This window comes from Atractosteus spatula, chromosome 1, assembly GCF_055471065.1.
Source record: "Atractosteus spatula isolate fAtrSpa1 chromosome 1, fAtrSpa1.hap1, whole genome shotgun sequence".
NCBI classification, from domain to species: domain Eukaryota; kingdom Metazoa; phylum Chordata; class Actinopteri; order Semionotiformes; family Lepisosteidae; genus Atractosteus; species Atractosteus spatula.
In genome coordinates this window covers 22,881,381-22,899,124 of record NC_142706.1, presented here as the reverse complement: position 1 = coordinate 22,899,124, position 17,744 = coordinate 22,881,381, and the positions used below count along the sequence as shown (strand labels likewise).

Genomic DNA, 17,744 nt, shown 5'->3' with positions numbered 1-17,744 from the left:
GAAAACACAACGTTTCGGCCGTGGATTTGACACAGGTTTCCATGCTTCTTTCAGCATGGAATAAACCTATTACTTGTTCATAATGGAGATATTCCATTATCTGCTTCACTTCAATTTGAGCATTCATCCTTTATCTGTACTTTGTTTTTTGTCCATTAAATAGTTCTCTAATTGCTAAGTGCTATGTTTATATCCATTGCTAGTGTTGCTTGTTACATTAACAAGTTAATCAAAGCTTAGTTTTTTTTTGTCTGAATCCATTATGACTACATCCTAGAATCCTAATGCCATAATGTTGATACTCTAGTATAGTTATACAGTGTATTGTGGATATAATGTTCATTCTTTGTCATCATTTTTATGGATGAGTGCTGCATTTTACAATCTTCTAGCAATCTTCATGCAAATGGTGATTAACTCTGCAATAAGTGACTACTGCAGGAGTTGTGATAACAGTATTTGAATAACATCACTTTCTTCCCAAGTATAACTGTAAGAACAACATCTGTTTACAGAAATTTGATTATCTTAAATTCTTACACTTCTGCATCTTCTATGCTAATATTAGACATATGGCTTTGTCTTTGTCCAGTTTAAGACTTGGCAAGCAATTGTTAATTGCTTACTGGCAAAGAACTGAGTAAGATATTAATTTAATATACTAGACATCTGCCTTTCATCATCCAAAGGTTTTCCATTATTATCATTATTATTAGAGAGTAACTGAGACAGTTATAGTCATGTTAACTGAGTATAATAGTTTTGTAAATAGCTCTTTAAAGGTTTTCCATGGAAGAACAATTTTGCATCAGAAAACTTTAAAGGTCACCTGTAAAGTTTTGTTCTCTTAATACATTTTAGGTGTTTTTGCAGAAACAGCTTATTGCTATGATCAGAGTGCATCACAGTCTCCATTGAAATAGCAACAGAAATTTATATAGCCAAAAAAAATGTACATATGCAACAAAGAATATAAAAAAGAAAAAAGATTATAATAACAATGTGTCCTTAGCTTTCTATTTTTTAGATGTAAGAAAGCAAAAGCAGGTTACATATTATACATCGTGTTGTATCGCCTGCAACATTCTACATAACATATTTAGTAAACTCTTGCAGAAGAAAAATAAAATGAAAAGCTAAATGGGACAAAAATATTTGTCAGAGTCCATCAATTTATCAGTACACTTTGCAAGATTTTTCAACTGTAATTAGCTTACACTGCATATGTTCTTGCAATCATATTTTCAAAGACATTTTCTTTTGTGAGAGTTGCCTGTCATGATGAATCTCAGCAGAGACAAAAGCAGAAAGCGAAGCAGAATACATAACAAGATTCATATAGTCTGCTGGTTCCAGAGACCTGTCCTAAGGAATCCTCCCCATTGTACAAATACATTTCTTCCACTTCAAATTTCTACACTTGATTCACAGATCTATACAAAAAGGAAACACTAATTAACAGTGGAGGCTCTAGCATTTGGTTTAATTTAATTTGAATGTGTAAGACTGTCTAGTTTGGTTCCATTATGACACAAAACCTTTTTTAATGCCTAAATGCTGTGCAGATAAATAACTGTAGATATACAGTAACATACAGTAAAGGTCATTTGAATTTTCTACAGTATGTGTTTGACTTTTAACCTCCTCAAGTTACATTTTGAAGGACCCTAAAGGATTTGAATTCACAACATGGTTAGATGTTATTTTTTCCAAACATGCCTTCTATTTTTGTGAAGTGTGTCTTCTTTTTGCTTTATATCCTTTTTCAGTTTGAAGTAGGTGTTTAGATTGTGGCAATAGCCAAATCTTTATGGCACAATAAGTGTGCTGTCAGCTGTTAAAGATAATTTAAAATATAATCTTTTAAAAAAGCTTAGTCCTGTTTTGCATCATCTTCCCTATAAATTATGAGTCATACCATCAGCTGTGACAAATCTTTATTTTGAAACATCCCTTTTAAGATTTTGTAGATCCGTTTGAAATTGGGTCATTCTTTGTTCACAAAGTGGCCTTCAATGTGTTTGAGAAGATTGTATGCTATAAAATGAATGCTTGGATTTGATATTTTGTATTCTTTGTAGGTTTCAGGACAGAGTAAACTGTTATTACTTTAAACAAATAATACTTTTTTAGCACTTCCACGTGATTTGGATTAACATTGACCAATTTTGGTACTACCACCATCTACTATAAAACAAAAGGAAGAAGATAAATATTTGGGTTTATTCAAAGACTTAATAAGAAATTAATACATTTTTTTTTCATTTTTAATTGCTTCTGCTGCTATTAAAAATATGAATGTTTTCTATTAACAATTTTTGAAAACAAGAAAAAAATTGTAAACAGGATAACTTTTGCTTCAAAAGGTTGAAAACAAAACCTGATTAGATATACTTTGCCTTGCAAAATTATTCAGAACATTCCTATAGTGCCCCATTTACTGAAATGATGTACACACATTTTAATCTTAGTATTTTATTCAAAACCTGAATGCTCACATTAAAACATCTAAGGATAAGATGTTGAAAACGATAACTGTAAATGCCATCATATACTAAAGAGAAAAAAACTGAAATATGTTGATTGCATAAGTATTCAATCCTGTGAACTCAATATGGTGGTAACTCCTTTGGTAGTTGAACATTTCTTTGAAAGTCTCTACCAACTTTGCATGTTTTTTTTTTTGCTACATTTTTCCCCATTGTGCTTGGCACATAAGCCGTCTCAGGTTGCTTCTGGGTTGCTTATTATGGACAGCAGTTTTCACCTTCTTCACATGTTCTCAGTAATATACAAGGACTGAGCAATTCAATGACATTCAATTTCTTATGCATAAGCCCCTATAGCTTTGTTTTGTGTTATTGTACTTCTGAAAGTTGAATTTTGTCCCAGATTTAGGGCTGAAACAGCCCTATGTTTTTACCCTATGTTTTACATGTACTTTTCTCTATCTACAGTATGCTCCCATCAGTTTTCATAAGCTCCCAGTCCCTGAGAGGAAAAACTATAGTATAATGGTGCCACCACCGTGCTTGTTATTTATACCCGTCTTCTGATCTGTGCCTTTGTGCAACTTTTTTTCTGTTATTTTGACTGAATTAATAAAATTTTTGCTTGAGAATTCCCTACCCCACTGAGAGACCTTACAGAGATAGATGTGAACTACTAATATGGCATACAGACAAAGGACACAATTATTTAGCTTGTTAAGGAAATTTTGTACAACTAAAATAATTAGGGCTTGCCAAAGCAACAGCTTTGAATACTTATGCAATCATGTATTTTCTATTTTTATTACATATACAGTGGTGTGAAAAAGTGTTTGCCCCCTTCCTGATTTCTTATTTTTTTGCATGTTTGTCACACTGAAATGTTTCAGATCATCAAACAAATCGAAATATTAGACAAAGATAACACAAGTAAACACAAAATGCAGTTTTTAAATGAAGGTTTTTATTATTAAGGGAAAAAAAATCCAAGACAAAGATGGATCCTTTGTCCAATCAGGAACGGTTCAAACACTTTTTCACACCACTGTAGTTTGTCTTATCCATTAACAAAATTTATAATACCATAGTATGTCACCTGAAGAAGGCTCCATGGCCGAAACGTTGTGTTTTCTTTCTTCTCTTTTCAGCATGGAATAAACCTATTACTTGTTCCTTTGCAGCCTACACATGCTGATGCAGCTATCCACCTTAACTACTACAGCCTAATACCATAGTAGTTGTATTTGCCTCAAAAACTCTTAATATTACTTTAATTCAAATTTGAGGAGCTTTACCAGATTTTATCCTTACAAATTAACTTTTACTTTCTTGTAGCACATGTTATAGTTTTATACCCTAGTACTGTTGACATTTTTATGACTCTCATGTGTAATCAGGATAAGTCAACACCAAAACACAAGAGCTTTAATAGGTTAGCTTCATATTTTGATATTTGCAATGTTCATTGGAGTTTCTCTGCAATAAAAGCCTATCAATCTACTGTGTGTAAACAGCCTATGATGTGCAATGTAGTTACTTGAACATATTACCTCACACTAGTAATACTTTATTTGCTATTAATCGTCCCAATCCTGGCTCTAGTATATTTCTTTTTCTGCTGTTGCAGTGCTTGTGAGCTTACCTAAATTGCATCTGCAAAAACAACAGGCTTCATGTGTTTTGGATAAGTTAGGAAGGTTGTTAATATGAGACTCCTTCCATAAAGATGATGAAATATTATTTTTTACTACAATCAGAAATGTGGATGATAATATGTAGCTATATGACTGTAACTAATCCCTGAAGAGAAACTAAGTGCACATGGTAGGATGCTTCTTCAAAATGAAGGAAAATGAAACACCTTGTGTACACCATTGAACACCAATGGACAAGTGTGACAGAGTTTGGTTAAATTAAGGATTAAGATGTTATACATACAGGGGATTTCTGGAAATGAAACTGAAATATGTTATTTGCAGTTTTTTTTCCTGAATATAGAATCAAGATTTTTTTGTGTTACCCACCTAATTTAGACTTATATGTGTTTTTAAATCTCAACAACTAACAACCCGAACTACACATGTAGAAAAAGGAAATTCAGGCAGATAAAGTACCCACCTCCATCAAGTCACTCGTCTTTTAACATATCACAGCCAACATAACAAAAGCCAACATAACAAACAGAAATTTGGCACATAGGAAAAGGAATATCTCTTACTGATAGCATTGCAAGAGGTTGAAGTCTCTTTGTAACAAAGAGTCAAGTGAGTCTTCACCAACTAATCTCGTGCTACCTTTTTAATGGTGCCTAGCCAATTGTAGAATCGTGGCAACAGTCAGCTGACTTAGTAACATGATTTGCTGTAGATTCGAATGTGTGATATATTGTTCATATTGTTCAACTCAGGAAGCCCTCTCGCAGACATATTTTGGAGAAAAAGACTATAAAAACCAGACCCTTTGTTTTTACACAAACATTTATTCAACACCAAAAAACAGACACTGAAAAGGGTGAAAAGGCATAACTTTAAAAGCATTAGTAATGTATCTATTGTAACAATGCCCGTGCACTGGCATTTTTGATGATTTAAACACAATTTTCTGTCTGAATGTAATGTACAGCCAAAATATCAGACAGAAGTATACCATTTATACTATGATGGTGTGCATAGCTAAGGTTTGGTTTGGTTTAGTCTTCAGTGCTATTTCACTAGTACTTTCAAACTGTTATAACAACGAGGATAACTCTAAACGTCATTGTGTAAAAGACTGAAATAATATTTGACATTTGAAAGTCATCAGAGACTACTTAAGGCTCTGAAGGTGTGAACTTTATCTCTAATAATACATGTACAGTAAGACACAATAGATGTGAAAGTAAGAGTACCAGGTCTTGGACTTGTTTAATTGCATTATCAGAAACTAAAAGGAATTAATCTTGAGACCTAAAGACAGTTTTTAAATTTTGAAAGTTGTAAAATAGTTCTGTGTGCATAGAGGGAGTGTTTCTGAGCTCTGGCAATGATGTAATTATCCAAAATAGTCTAGAGACGAGGTGGCATGGTTGTTAGTGCTGCTTTATCACAGCTCCATGGTCCTGGGTTTCATTCAAACCTGTGTGAAACTTCCTCCCCTTGATCCAGTGATGATGAATACATGGATTTTAAATTGAATTCAAAAGAAAATAAATGGACTAGTTGAAAGAGCTCATGTTTTTAATTAATTAAGGGAATTAATTAAAATATGTATCAGTGTCATTCCATAGTTGTAGTTAATAACAAAGATTGTTTTTATTTTAGAACGTGTAGGTAGTCAATTTAAATAACTCTCATGTGCAAATCCAGAATTCATTACAAAGGTGGTGTTGTCATTGGATGCAGGAATATTAGAATGCTTTGACTCCACAGAAACCAATAGTTAACTTTATTATTACAAATAAATAACTTTATTAAACTTTATTAATAAATAACAATTATTTATGTTAGAATGTAGTTTAATATGCATACATTTTGACAATGTTTTTTGAAGATATCACGGGAAGTAAATTACTTAACAAAAGTGGGGCAGCAAAAAGTCCTGGGAAAGTTTCAAAGCAAATTTTTTGTTTTACATAAAACAGTAACAATTGAAAATAGGAAGCAGAATGCCCTTAGAAGACAAAAGTACATTACAGACTTGTAATGGCAAGTTGGTAATCTGTGGAGGAAAATTTTAGAATTGCATGCTGCACTGCCTTAGGCTAGTGGGATGAGCTTCGAGGAACCTGAAAATGGTGAGAAAAGAAACCCTTGAGATGCCAATAAAATTAGAAAATTCTGTTTTTTTTTCTCAAAAAACAATCTTTATTATCAGAAGCATTTCTAAATAGTGTTGTATATATACAAAAAAGCAAAACAATATTGTTAAGGAAATAGGCTAGTTTCCTTTCATGATTTTTATCCCCTTGATCACCTGTGTACAGTATGTTTAGAAGAAAAGCTTAAAAGAATGATGTTGGTGTATTAAAAGCAAGCCTCAGAAAATGATCGTATCCTTTAGACATGACTTTAAAAGACAAAACAGAAATTTTACTCCCATTTTCATACAGAAATTTCATGTGAATATATTCATTATTATTTCATACTATTTGCTGTGCTACAAGTACAGGTGAAATGCATCAGTTACCAAGAATGGTGTACTCTTCCTCACTTGCAAGTGGGATCTGGATACAAAGTTATCATGAAGATTTACTTATAGGGGATGCTTAGAGGCTCAATAACCCACATAAAGGCTGTAACATCTTTTGTTCCTAATCCATATATTGTTCTAACCGTTTTATCCAACACAGGATCATGGGGCAGGAGAAGCCTAAAGAACTCCTACATTTCTGCTGTTTTTCTGCTATGGACAATTCCATTATATACAGTACATATACAGCATTGTGATTTCTTTATTAAATTATTAATAAATTGTGTTACTAAATAAATTACTAAAATCATATCTGTTGACATTTTCCTATCAATAGCACTAGAGAAACCTAAAAAGTACTAATTTAGACCTCAGTATTCACCTCTCATTTGAATTGCATTAAATTAGTAGAAAAAGGGTGTGTTCCTGATAGCATTTCCTTGGAAAAAAAAAGTCTTGGTTCTCATCAAGAAGGCACAACAGCGGCTGTACTTCCTGAGAAGGCTGAAGAAAATACACCTACATCCACAAATCCTCACCAACTTCTACAGATGTACGGTGGAGAGCATACTGACCAGCTGCATCACAGTCTGGTACGGCATCTGCACCACATCCGACCATAAGGCACTACAGCGGGTGGTCAAAACTGCTCAACACATCATCGGCAGTGCCTTACCATCCATCCAGGAAATATACAGCACCAGGAGTCTGAAAAAAGCCACCAAAATTATGTCTGACCCCACTCACCCCAGTCATAACTTGTTTGTTCCCCTACCATCTGGCAGAAGGTTCCGGTCACTCCAGTCGCACACAACTAGACTCCAAAATAGCTTCTTCCCCAGAGCTGTCAAGTTGGTGACTCCCCCACTCCCTCCCATCATATTACGATCTCTCCTAATGTCTTCCTATACCCACAAGGACTGTACTCCTACACCACTACACACACGTAAGCTGAAATTGTACTGTCCCCTCGATAGCCCAGTAAAACTGTACTGGTCATAATATTTATTAATTAACCATACTATTTTTAACCATACTATTTTTGCACTGTTCCAAGAATTACCTTGCACTGTTTTTGTCCTGTTATATTTTCTCTGTTTGCGGAATTTTGCACAGTTTTGATTACTTGATTACATGTTATTTATGTTATGTTATTACATGTTACTGTTATTGCTATTGTGTTACTGTCTATTGTCTTATCTTCTGTCCTATTTATATACTGCACCTGAGTGACTAATGAGAAACACTTTTCATTATACTATGCACCTGTGTAAGTATAATGACAATAAACTTGAATTGAATTGAATGGTTGGATATTCATTTACCTGCAGCAAAATAACTTGAGCAAATGTGGAACATAAAGTGACTCATATGCCCTTAAATATTGAAACAACCTTCCTTGGACAACAAAAAAGAACTGTTAAGATACAAACTTCGAAAGCAGTTGCAGATTGTCCTTTTATGTTGCAATTTTGTTTGTTTCTCCTTTCAGGATCTTATCCTAGGCTGTCATTAAGTTTTCAACTGAAAAGGAATATTGGCTACTTTATTTTACAAACCTACATGCCCTCAACTCTTATTACCATCTTATCCTGGGTCTCCTTCTGGATCAACTATGATGCTTCAGCTGCAAGAGTTGCTCTGGGTATGTTTCTTATTCTTGTCCATAATGGAGAGGAAATTCACTTTAACTCTGTGCAATATTCATGTGGAACTTCAAACCTCTTTGCTTCATAAAAAATGTTTTCCCATTTTCTGAGAATAAATGGCATAGATTAAAAGTGCATGTATGAGAGACCCATATGTGAGATTAAAAGAAATATACTGAAACACTAGAAACACAAGATTAGGTTTATTCCACAAATACTCTGTATTTATTTTCATCATCTGTTTACAAGTTTCCAAATTGAATGTTCATATGGGACTTGTACCTCATGTCACATAAAAAGTCACATTCTTTTGTGTGAGTGAGCAGTATATTGTGTGTGCACAAAAACTTAAATGCATAAAGAATGCCTGCCAAAGGTGGATAGAGATGTTCTACGTGAACAATAGGCATGCAACTAATAAATGCAATAATGATAAGCTGTTGCAATTGTAGCGCCAATGCTTGTTAATAAGACAGAATTAAGTGTTGCTGTGCTTTCCCAAATGAGGCCCCATCTCTCTCTTCATCTCTGTGGTGCAGCCACAGAGAAGCTATTCATGCAGGCTGATTTAAGGTTTCTTTTGAAAAGGGACAGCTCCCAAATGGGGATGCACTTAGCTAAGCCTGGCTATCATGATCAATGGTCATCCATTGGCGCCTATCTGTCTAGGGAGTGCCAGATGGACATCTGGACTGCATTCCTAAGTGTCAGGAGTAAGTGACTCATATATCACCTTGATCAACCAATCAGGGACTGGTAGGGCCGAGTAACCCACGTGGGTCTCTGATGCCCACGAAACTTTCAGCCAATGAACGAGCTGAAGTTCCTCCAGGTAAAAACAGGCAACACAGAGAGCCTGGAGTAGGAGAATTTCTAAGGGAAATTTCCGGGAGAATTCCAGGGGTGCGAGACAATTCCAGGGCAGGATGGCCCTGGAGCAGAAAGGCTCCCAAGGGCAGGACATTCTCGCAGCGCGCCTCCTGACCATCCTGAGACTCAGCCCGGACAACCACGTAACGGCCAGTGTGTCCAAGTGCCAGAACTTTGCTTTGTTCTAAGAGTTGAGAGCGGAGGTCGCCACGAGTAACCAAAGGATCCACCCGAGGTTAGCACCAGCAGCAAGCCTCGTGAACAGGTCGGAACTGTGGACAGCTGCATCAGTATTCAGAACTAGCACTTCATCAGGAACGAACCGGTCCTCTTCCTGCCCTGCTGGGACCCACGGTCACTATTCTCCTGTGCACAAACTTCGCTAGTTAAAGCCAACACTAACTAGCCGGTCTTCAGAGAGCATCAGCAGCGCACCGTCGCAAGCAGCACAGCACAGCCTGGCACAGAGCCAGAGAGTGCGGATTGGACAGCAACAAGCCTGCAACTGCTTCTTTGTGCCTGCAGGACATCTGAATCCCCAGAGATTGGATGAGTATTCAACTTCACTGCATTACAGCTCGAGAATTCAATTGTTATCCCAACCAATTGATATCAATTTAATTCCTAAGAGTTATGTACTTGTTTTGAGTATCTAATGTAGAAGTTGTAACCAAGTTCAATTACGAAACGGTCTAAATGAATGATATACCGAACGTATGTCCTCTTGATATGTGTAACTCTTCGTAACTGAATGAATATATATATTTTGTATTCTGATAACCCTCACGATAAGATCTGTTAGGTTTACATGCATATTTTATGTATTAATAAATGTATCCTCGTGTATTAGTACCTGTGTGTGTGCGTTGTTTGAGTTATATCGCATGGTTGGATTCTAAGGCCATTAAAAGAATCAATTTTGTGATTTACTGCTACAATTAATAATTGTCCCAGTAAATGCCCAAACCCCTACAGAACTGGTGCCTCGTGAGAGCACACTACACAATGATAAGTGGCAACAGTTAATATTGCGTGTGCATCAACTCATTCATTAAATGGGTTATTGATTGTCTTAGAATTAAATGATTAAGCAAGGCAACATACTGTATGATGATCACTATGCAACAAAGCAGGAAGAATTGATTGATTCTTACAGTATATTGTCAGGTGTATTATCATCAAGCTGAAAGATCAAGAAATTGCATTGACATGACAGATGTGCTGCAGAGTTCTAAAAACGTCGTCAATGAGATCATTTCTCACTCTGGGTTAATGCTCCAAAACACCTCTACACTAACATCACTATGTACTGTAGATTCTAAAAAACATTGCCTTTACATCAAATAGTGAACACTTCATGGTTTCTTCTGTGACTGAACTTAACTATTATAGAATAAAAAGCAAAATGTATAATAGTTTAAAATCACCCTTTTTGCTAATATATGGGCAGTTGTTTTCCATTGTGATATACAGTAGTACAGATGTAGCCATTCAGAATGGGCGTTAAAACCCTGTAACTCTTTACAGGGGCTGTGCTTTATCGTGGTATGCTTCGTCATTATGATTCACTGGTCAAACACAATCGATAGGTTGCTATTGTGGTGCATTAGATTTTAGTAAAAATGTGAGCTTCCTATGACAAAAATGTAATACTTTTTAATGCTTTTTAAAATTCACTTAATATGAAATATTAATATGGAATCATGTAACTAAAGGGAAGTTTTGAAAAAAAGCTGAATATAAAAATACTTTTCTGAACGTCAAATGTTTTAACATATAAATATATTTATTTAGCTGGTTATGGAAGGGTATTCCACTTTGTTCATAAACAACTGCATTTCATTTAACTTGGTTACCTTGGTCATCAACAGGTCAGTTGATAATGCTCCTGAAGTCCAGTGGATAAATAGAACAGTGAATGATTTAGTGAGTACAACAACAATTTATAATGAGCACTATCTCCTCTTCACTGTGGTACTGTATCATGGCAGTGAGATGTAAACTGGCAAAACTATATACTTTTTACTGTATGTATTATTGTTTTTTACAAATTAACCCTGGTGTATGGATTTGTATCTGTGTGTGCCCTGCAATGGATTAGTATCCTGTCCAGTGTGTACTGTATCTGGCTCCTCTGCCACCATTAATTTAATTTACATACAGTATTTTTCATAAATAAAGAATTCTGCCTTGAACAGTTTCAGAATTCTTTCAAAACTGCATTTGTCAATCTTATTTCAATGATGTATAATGGTAGGTAGGAGCAAGTACCAATACATTTAATTGACTGACATTTTATAGTGATATACTACAGGGAAGGAAGAAAAAGCAAGCTAAAAAATAAATAAATAATAATAATAATAATAATAGGATGCTATGATTGGTAAAGGGCAGGGAGAAATTTGGCTAGGATACCATGGTAACATCCAAACATTGGAAGGATGTTAATACAATCTCAGGTATAAGTGTGAAAACAATAAAATGAAGTACATTCTGTAGCACTGAATGAAATATTACTTTTATACTATGACTATTCTTTATAGTCTCAGATCAGGTTAATTTAGTTAAACTGTTGAACTCTGCTAATCTTAAATGAACCTGCTTTTTTATTGTTTTATCATGACATGAGTCTTTCAGAATTCGGTGTAACTTAAGTGGTCAAAGATGTTAAATTATGATGTCTTCAGTAACTGACATCCAAGTATGCAACAGTTGAACAGGTTAGGCAGTTACTGTACCTTTCTGCAAGTAATATTTATTTCATTTGTCATTTCATTTAATATTTTGCATTTAACTATGACAAATAGAGCAATCCTTTAGCATCTGTGAATACCTATGAAAATACCTATGTATTTGTCACGGAAGTCATCAGGAACAAACCGTGGAGAGGCAGGAGAGCGGAAAAAGACCCATATGTGTAGCAGCGGAACAGAGCATTAGCCCGGGCTTAGCAGTTCAGGAGTCGAATGGAAACCAATGCCCTCAGGCAGCGAACGTGGGGCGACCTGGATGCTAGGTAGGTCTCAGGACATCCGAACGTCAATGCTGAGCGAAGGAGAATAAGTAACCTGGAAATATATAGCCCCAGAGAGAGAGACACTGGAAGGAGAGCAAAGCACAGGAAACTAGGGACAGGACAGAGTAGGAGCGCCCTCTGGCTGCAGAGGGCATGACAGTATTGACCTATGTTCAGTCAATGGTTATAATGACTAGTGTTTAAAATATTTTTTAAATGCTTTTTTAAAAAACTGCTTTGTTTAAAATGCTTCAGCTTTCAGTATGTAATATTGTTTTACAGAGCCTAATTCAGAGCAATTATGCAGTGTTGTTTTTTCAAAGTAGAGTTTATATTATCACGTCACATACTGTACATCATGTCCTTCACTTTCTTTTGTATTGGCTCTGACAAACACTGAACCACTACCATTATGTCAGTAATTTATAGCAGGCTAAAGAGCTCTCTCTAACATTTCATTATATGTATTTTACAGAAAAAAATACTTTCTTCTGTTGCATTTCCAGTTCCATTTATGTCAATCCTAGGTCATTGCCAATTGTTTTCTTGCATTAACATTTATGATTAAGTCATGCATACTGCATGTTTTGATTCTTTGATGTGTGACTGTGAAATCTACCTTAGTTTAATTTTTGTGCATGTTAAACTGTCAACAAAATCCATCTATGTACTGTTTAAGATATTGTATTGTGCTTGAAATAATTTAGTGCAAAGCTAAGAGAAGCCAATTGAGTTTTCCATTTTTTTGCTATGCTGTTATTGTTGCACAGTCAGTCCTAAAAGTTAAAAAGCTTTAATCTTAAAGAGAAATATAAAATACAGAATACTTTTTCAGTATAAAGTAAGAGTCATAGATCCAACATCCCTGTTCTTGTTTTTAACTGTCAGAAACCTAATGAGGACTGCCTAATAAGAACTGTACTACAAACATACAGAACTGGACATATGTCCTACAATCCCACACTATATAAGATCCATATCTTAAATGGTTTGAAGGCTATGATGAAATTACACTTGCCTCAAATTAATGTCTGTATCAACACTTCAGGTGCCGCAAAATAATACAGATCAAGCTAAAATAAAATTAAAAAATCACCTTAACATTTTCTGGGAGTCATACCAATCTCACTTCTTAACTTCTGCCCCCATGAATTCATTAAAGATTAGTGCAGTCTTCAAGTTAATTAATAGCACTTAATCTAGAACAATAGAATAATGAGAGATTTAAGCTATCATGTATAAGATGAACACAGATGGACTAGTGTCCTCTCCAGGGTGTAGCTTGCCTTGTGCACGTTGCTTGCCAAGATAGGCTCTGGCTTCCTGCAGCTCTGTATTGAATAAAGTGGTTAGAACATGGATGGATGGATTTTTTATGACACTGAATTAAAAGAAGATACAAATAAAATGGTATCTTAATGTGGGTTGTGAGAAATATGAAATGAAAATAATGTATGTTTGCCTTCTAGCTGTGGGAAACAGTTTTGATTCGTACAAGAATATATTATTGAAAATTTAAGTGAAATTCTTAAAGAGGTTGTACTAATGTACTATGTTTTGCAAAAGCATTCAAAGCCTTGGACAGTTTTCACATTTTGTTTAATCTTGCAGTCATGACATTTTGAAGTTGCAATACATATCACCTACACCTACTGTATTTCTGTGAGATTCCTTGGTCACTTAATTTTAAACAAAGACTCATCCATGAAGACTAAGCAATTCTGAGATAAAGGTTATGAAAGCACAAATTAGGAGAATGTGTCTGTGACCATAGTCTATTCAATCATCACAAAATTTAAAGTATATTGTACCACTCAGGCATTGCTTAGATCAGGCTGTCCCTCCAATTGAGTAGCCAGGGATGGAGAAAACTAGTGAGGGATGCTACAGTGAGGCTGACAACATCTTTAAAGAGCTAGAGTTTGATTGCTAGGAAATGGCATTAGTGAAAGTCATTTTCTGTCAAAAATATCCTCTTGACAGTTGCCCTACAAAGCTGGCCTGTGTGGTAGAGTTGAAAACCTATCTTAAATCCCACATGGAGTTAGCCAATGTGGGAAAACAATATGTTGTGTTGTAGTTGGATAAATCCAAATGTGATTTTTTTGGAGTCTAAATGTGAAGTGCTACTTTTGGTGTAGTGTTTTAACACAGCACATCTCTCAGTTAAGTGTGCATCTCTACAGTCTAGCATGATGGCTAGTAAGATCTTACTATAGTAATGCTTCTCCTCAGTAGGGTCTGGAAAGCTTGTTAGGATTGAAGGAAAAGTAGATGGAACAATATACAGACAAATACTGGAGGAAATGACTTGAAGACCTAAAAGCAGGACTAAAATATAGTTTTCTGTATGACAATGATCCAATGCGCAAGGTCAAAACTACACTGTAGCGTTTTAAGAATGATGAGCTTAATGTGCTTGTGGGCCCAGTCAAAATCCTGACTGGAATCTTATTGTATAGAATGTATGCATATTAAGAAATTATTAAAAACATTAAAAGTAAACAGCAATAAATTGAAAAAAAAATAAATTGAAATTTTTAAACCTGAGCTTAAAAGGGAATATTTTTCTATAGAATGTTTGTGCCATAGTTTATATTGTAGTGAATATGAAACTATGAATGCAAAACAACACACTGTATGATCTAAAATAACTATCAAACCAACCTGTGTAAAGGAATTGTCACTCAAGTCCCTCAGAAATTTAGCAGCATGTATCTGAAGCCCAGAGTCAGCTCAGAGAGGTAGCCATGGTTAATTTAAACAGACAGGTTTACATGAATGTGTCCACTGTAGTAATGAAGCCAGTAGTCTCCACCTTGTCATTTAGAGCTCCTAGGTGTCACAGAAATTGGGCAAATGCACCTCAGAGCTAGTTATCTTGAGTTAGGAAGGTGGAAGGATGCAGTACACTAAACATAATGGTTTGTATTGCAGTATATACAATAGATAGGCACATCGAGTTATATATAAAAAGTACTGTATATATTATTTCTACAAAGGTAAGTACCATAAATGTTTTGAAGATTTTTCCATATGTGAATTACTGGAATGTGCTCTTCTTAAACAACAAACAGAATTCTGTGATAATAGGGAATACGGTGATTCTTGTGTCTTCTGTGAATGCATTATACAGAAGGTGAATTTTAGTATATATTGTTATAGTACAGCATCTTTACTTTCACTCTTTCCTTTGGATTAAAAAAATATGTTATGAAGTGGGCCATTTTAGGATATTTTAGGATAAATAATTTAGCGATTCCTTTTAAATTTTATTGGAGACTTTATCTTTCATTCTCATCCTGCCCTAGTTTTTCTTACATAAATAGAACAGAAAGCTATTTCTGTATTTTAATAAATATGTGTGATATCTACTGGTAGACTTGGTACTCATATTCAGAAGTAATTACACAGAAATTAAGATTTTGCTTTTAATCAAAGATTTTCTTCCCTTTGTTTTCAGCATGACCTAGTATTCTGTATCATGGAGCTAATCTTAAAATAAGAGACCATACTGCTTCCACTGGTTAGATTAATTGAAAAACAATTTAATTGTAGTGTTTTCCGTGTTTGTTTTAAAGTCTGAAAATGAAGATGCAGTTTGAAACCTGTTATTGTCACTTGCCTGAAGTTTATTGTTCCTGGATGAACAATAAACCTAAGATATACACCTTAGAAAAATAAAAAAAAGACAGTGTAACCAAAACAGCCACAGATCCTGATACAATCAAAATTACATTAAATCTAGGTTTAACTGGTTTAAAATGATCTTTAATAATTATTCAAAGTTCATTATTAGATAATTATTACCTAAATTGAGACAGAGTAATTTATTCATTCATCCATTATTAGAAAGCTGCTTCCTGCTTTTAAGGATCATTTTAACCTAGAACATGTCCTAGAACAACAGGGCACAAGGCAGGACTACACCTTGAACGAGATGCGGATCTATAACAGGCCACTCACAAGCACATAATGACAATTAAAGACATAAATTAACCTATCCTGTATGTCTTTGGAAGGTGTAAGAAAACCTACACAAATATAGGAAAAACATGCAAACACCACACAAATAATACTTTTAGATAACAGCACTAACTGTGATGCCACCATAATGCCCCAGATTAAAACTATTACCACACAAAGATTTAATGTTAAAACTTATTTTCATTCTATAGGGATATCAATTTAACACTGTAAATTCAAAATGCTTTTCACTTTAAAGGGAGAGAGCTTAACAGTTCAGTGCTGCTCTGGTGATCATTTGCCTTGATTTTTTTTATATAAAGTATATATTCAGTTTTTTTACAACTCCGGTGACTTGCCCAAAGCCTTTGAGATCATAGTATTATTGATGAGCACTTCATCTGTTCTGCTTGATAAAAGAATACCTAATAAAGCCTAATATTTGACCTTGTGAAAAGAATACAAGTATATAGTATCCAACATACTAAGGGTACTTTAAACAAACAATACAGCAGCTTTTGTCTCACTTTGCCATATTGCTAAGGTGTTGACATCAATTTTATTCAGTGAATTGATAGTTTTCCCTCTGGCCAGGAGCCCTTTTGAAGTGAATCTGAGTTAGCTTGGAGCTAAACATGAGTAGAGAAAATCAAACATGAGCCAGCAGAAAGACAGTTTATTACAAATGCAAATTGAGTTCCATAGCAAAAAATTATGATGCAGAAATTATCAGCAGAATACATTCATTCCTTTTAGGTGCAGAAAAAAAAATGGGCACACTTTCAATTCCATTACTTTTTTACGAAGGAATAACTCATAAGGTAACACACAGGATAAGCTACTGTACATCCTTCTGTAATGGAGTGAGGGTTTTTACTTAAATGAAACAGAAATTAAAACAGTAAATTAAGAGTTCTTTGAGATCTGTTGGGAATCAAGCACAATAACAATAATTTACAGTCTCTCATACAGATTATAAATATACAACATATAATTTATAAATACAATCCTACTGTAAAACATGCATTGTGCACCAAGAGCAATAGAATAGACATCCACTTTACATAAGAGTTCCTCAGGGACAACCTACGTTGGAAGTGACCCCTTCTTAGTTGTTACGCGAACCTACAGTATAAAATTATCATCAAGATATTGTACCCATCCTTCCTTATTTGTTTTAACTATGTCTGTAAGTGAAGAAGGATGAACAATGTAGCAGAAATGAAGGCTCATCAGTGATCATTGCCCTTTAATTGTTAACAAGTGTGTATATTAATCATGGAGAAGAGTGGAGAGAAGTTATCAGCAGCTAGCAGTCCAAGAGGAAGAGAAACAAAGGAAATGTCCCCTGTTAAACAGAGCCTTCAGTGATATTCATCCTTAAAAGGATCTTAATGCATTACTTCCAATTTTATTATGGGTCCCATGAAAGGTTTTTATGTAAAATCTAATTTGCATAAGTTACATTTTGTATAATTTGGGGAGTGTGTGTATTATTGAATGAATGACATAAATGGGTGATTGTTCACTCATTACATAGTAGACAAGAATTAATAACGTCATGTTATTTTATCCAGTATACCATTT

At 34.7% G+C, this 17,744-nt stretch overlaps 1 protein-coding gene across 1 annotated transcript in view; it reads left to right on the top strand.

The window, feature by feature from the left end:
- Positions 1 to 17,744, top strand: part of gabrb1 (gamma-aminobutyric acid type A receptor subunit beta1) — a 411,079-nt gene that overhangs the window by 361,955 nt on the left and 31,380 nt on the right. The window contains exon 7 of the mRNA XM_088908787.1: positions 8,149 to 8,301. Within this exon, the coding sequence (XP_088764913.1) occupies positions 8,149 to 8,301 (153 nt within the window). The remainder of the gene's footprint in view (positions 1 to 8,148; positions 8,302 to 17,744) is intronic.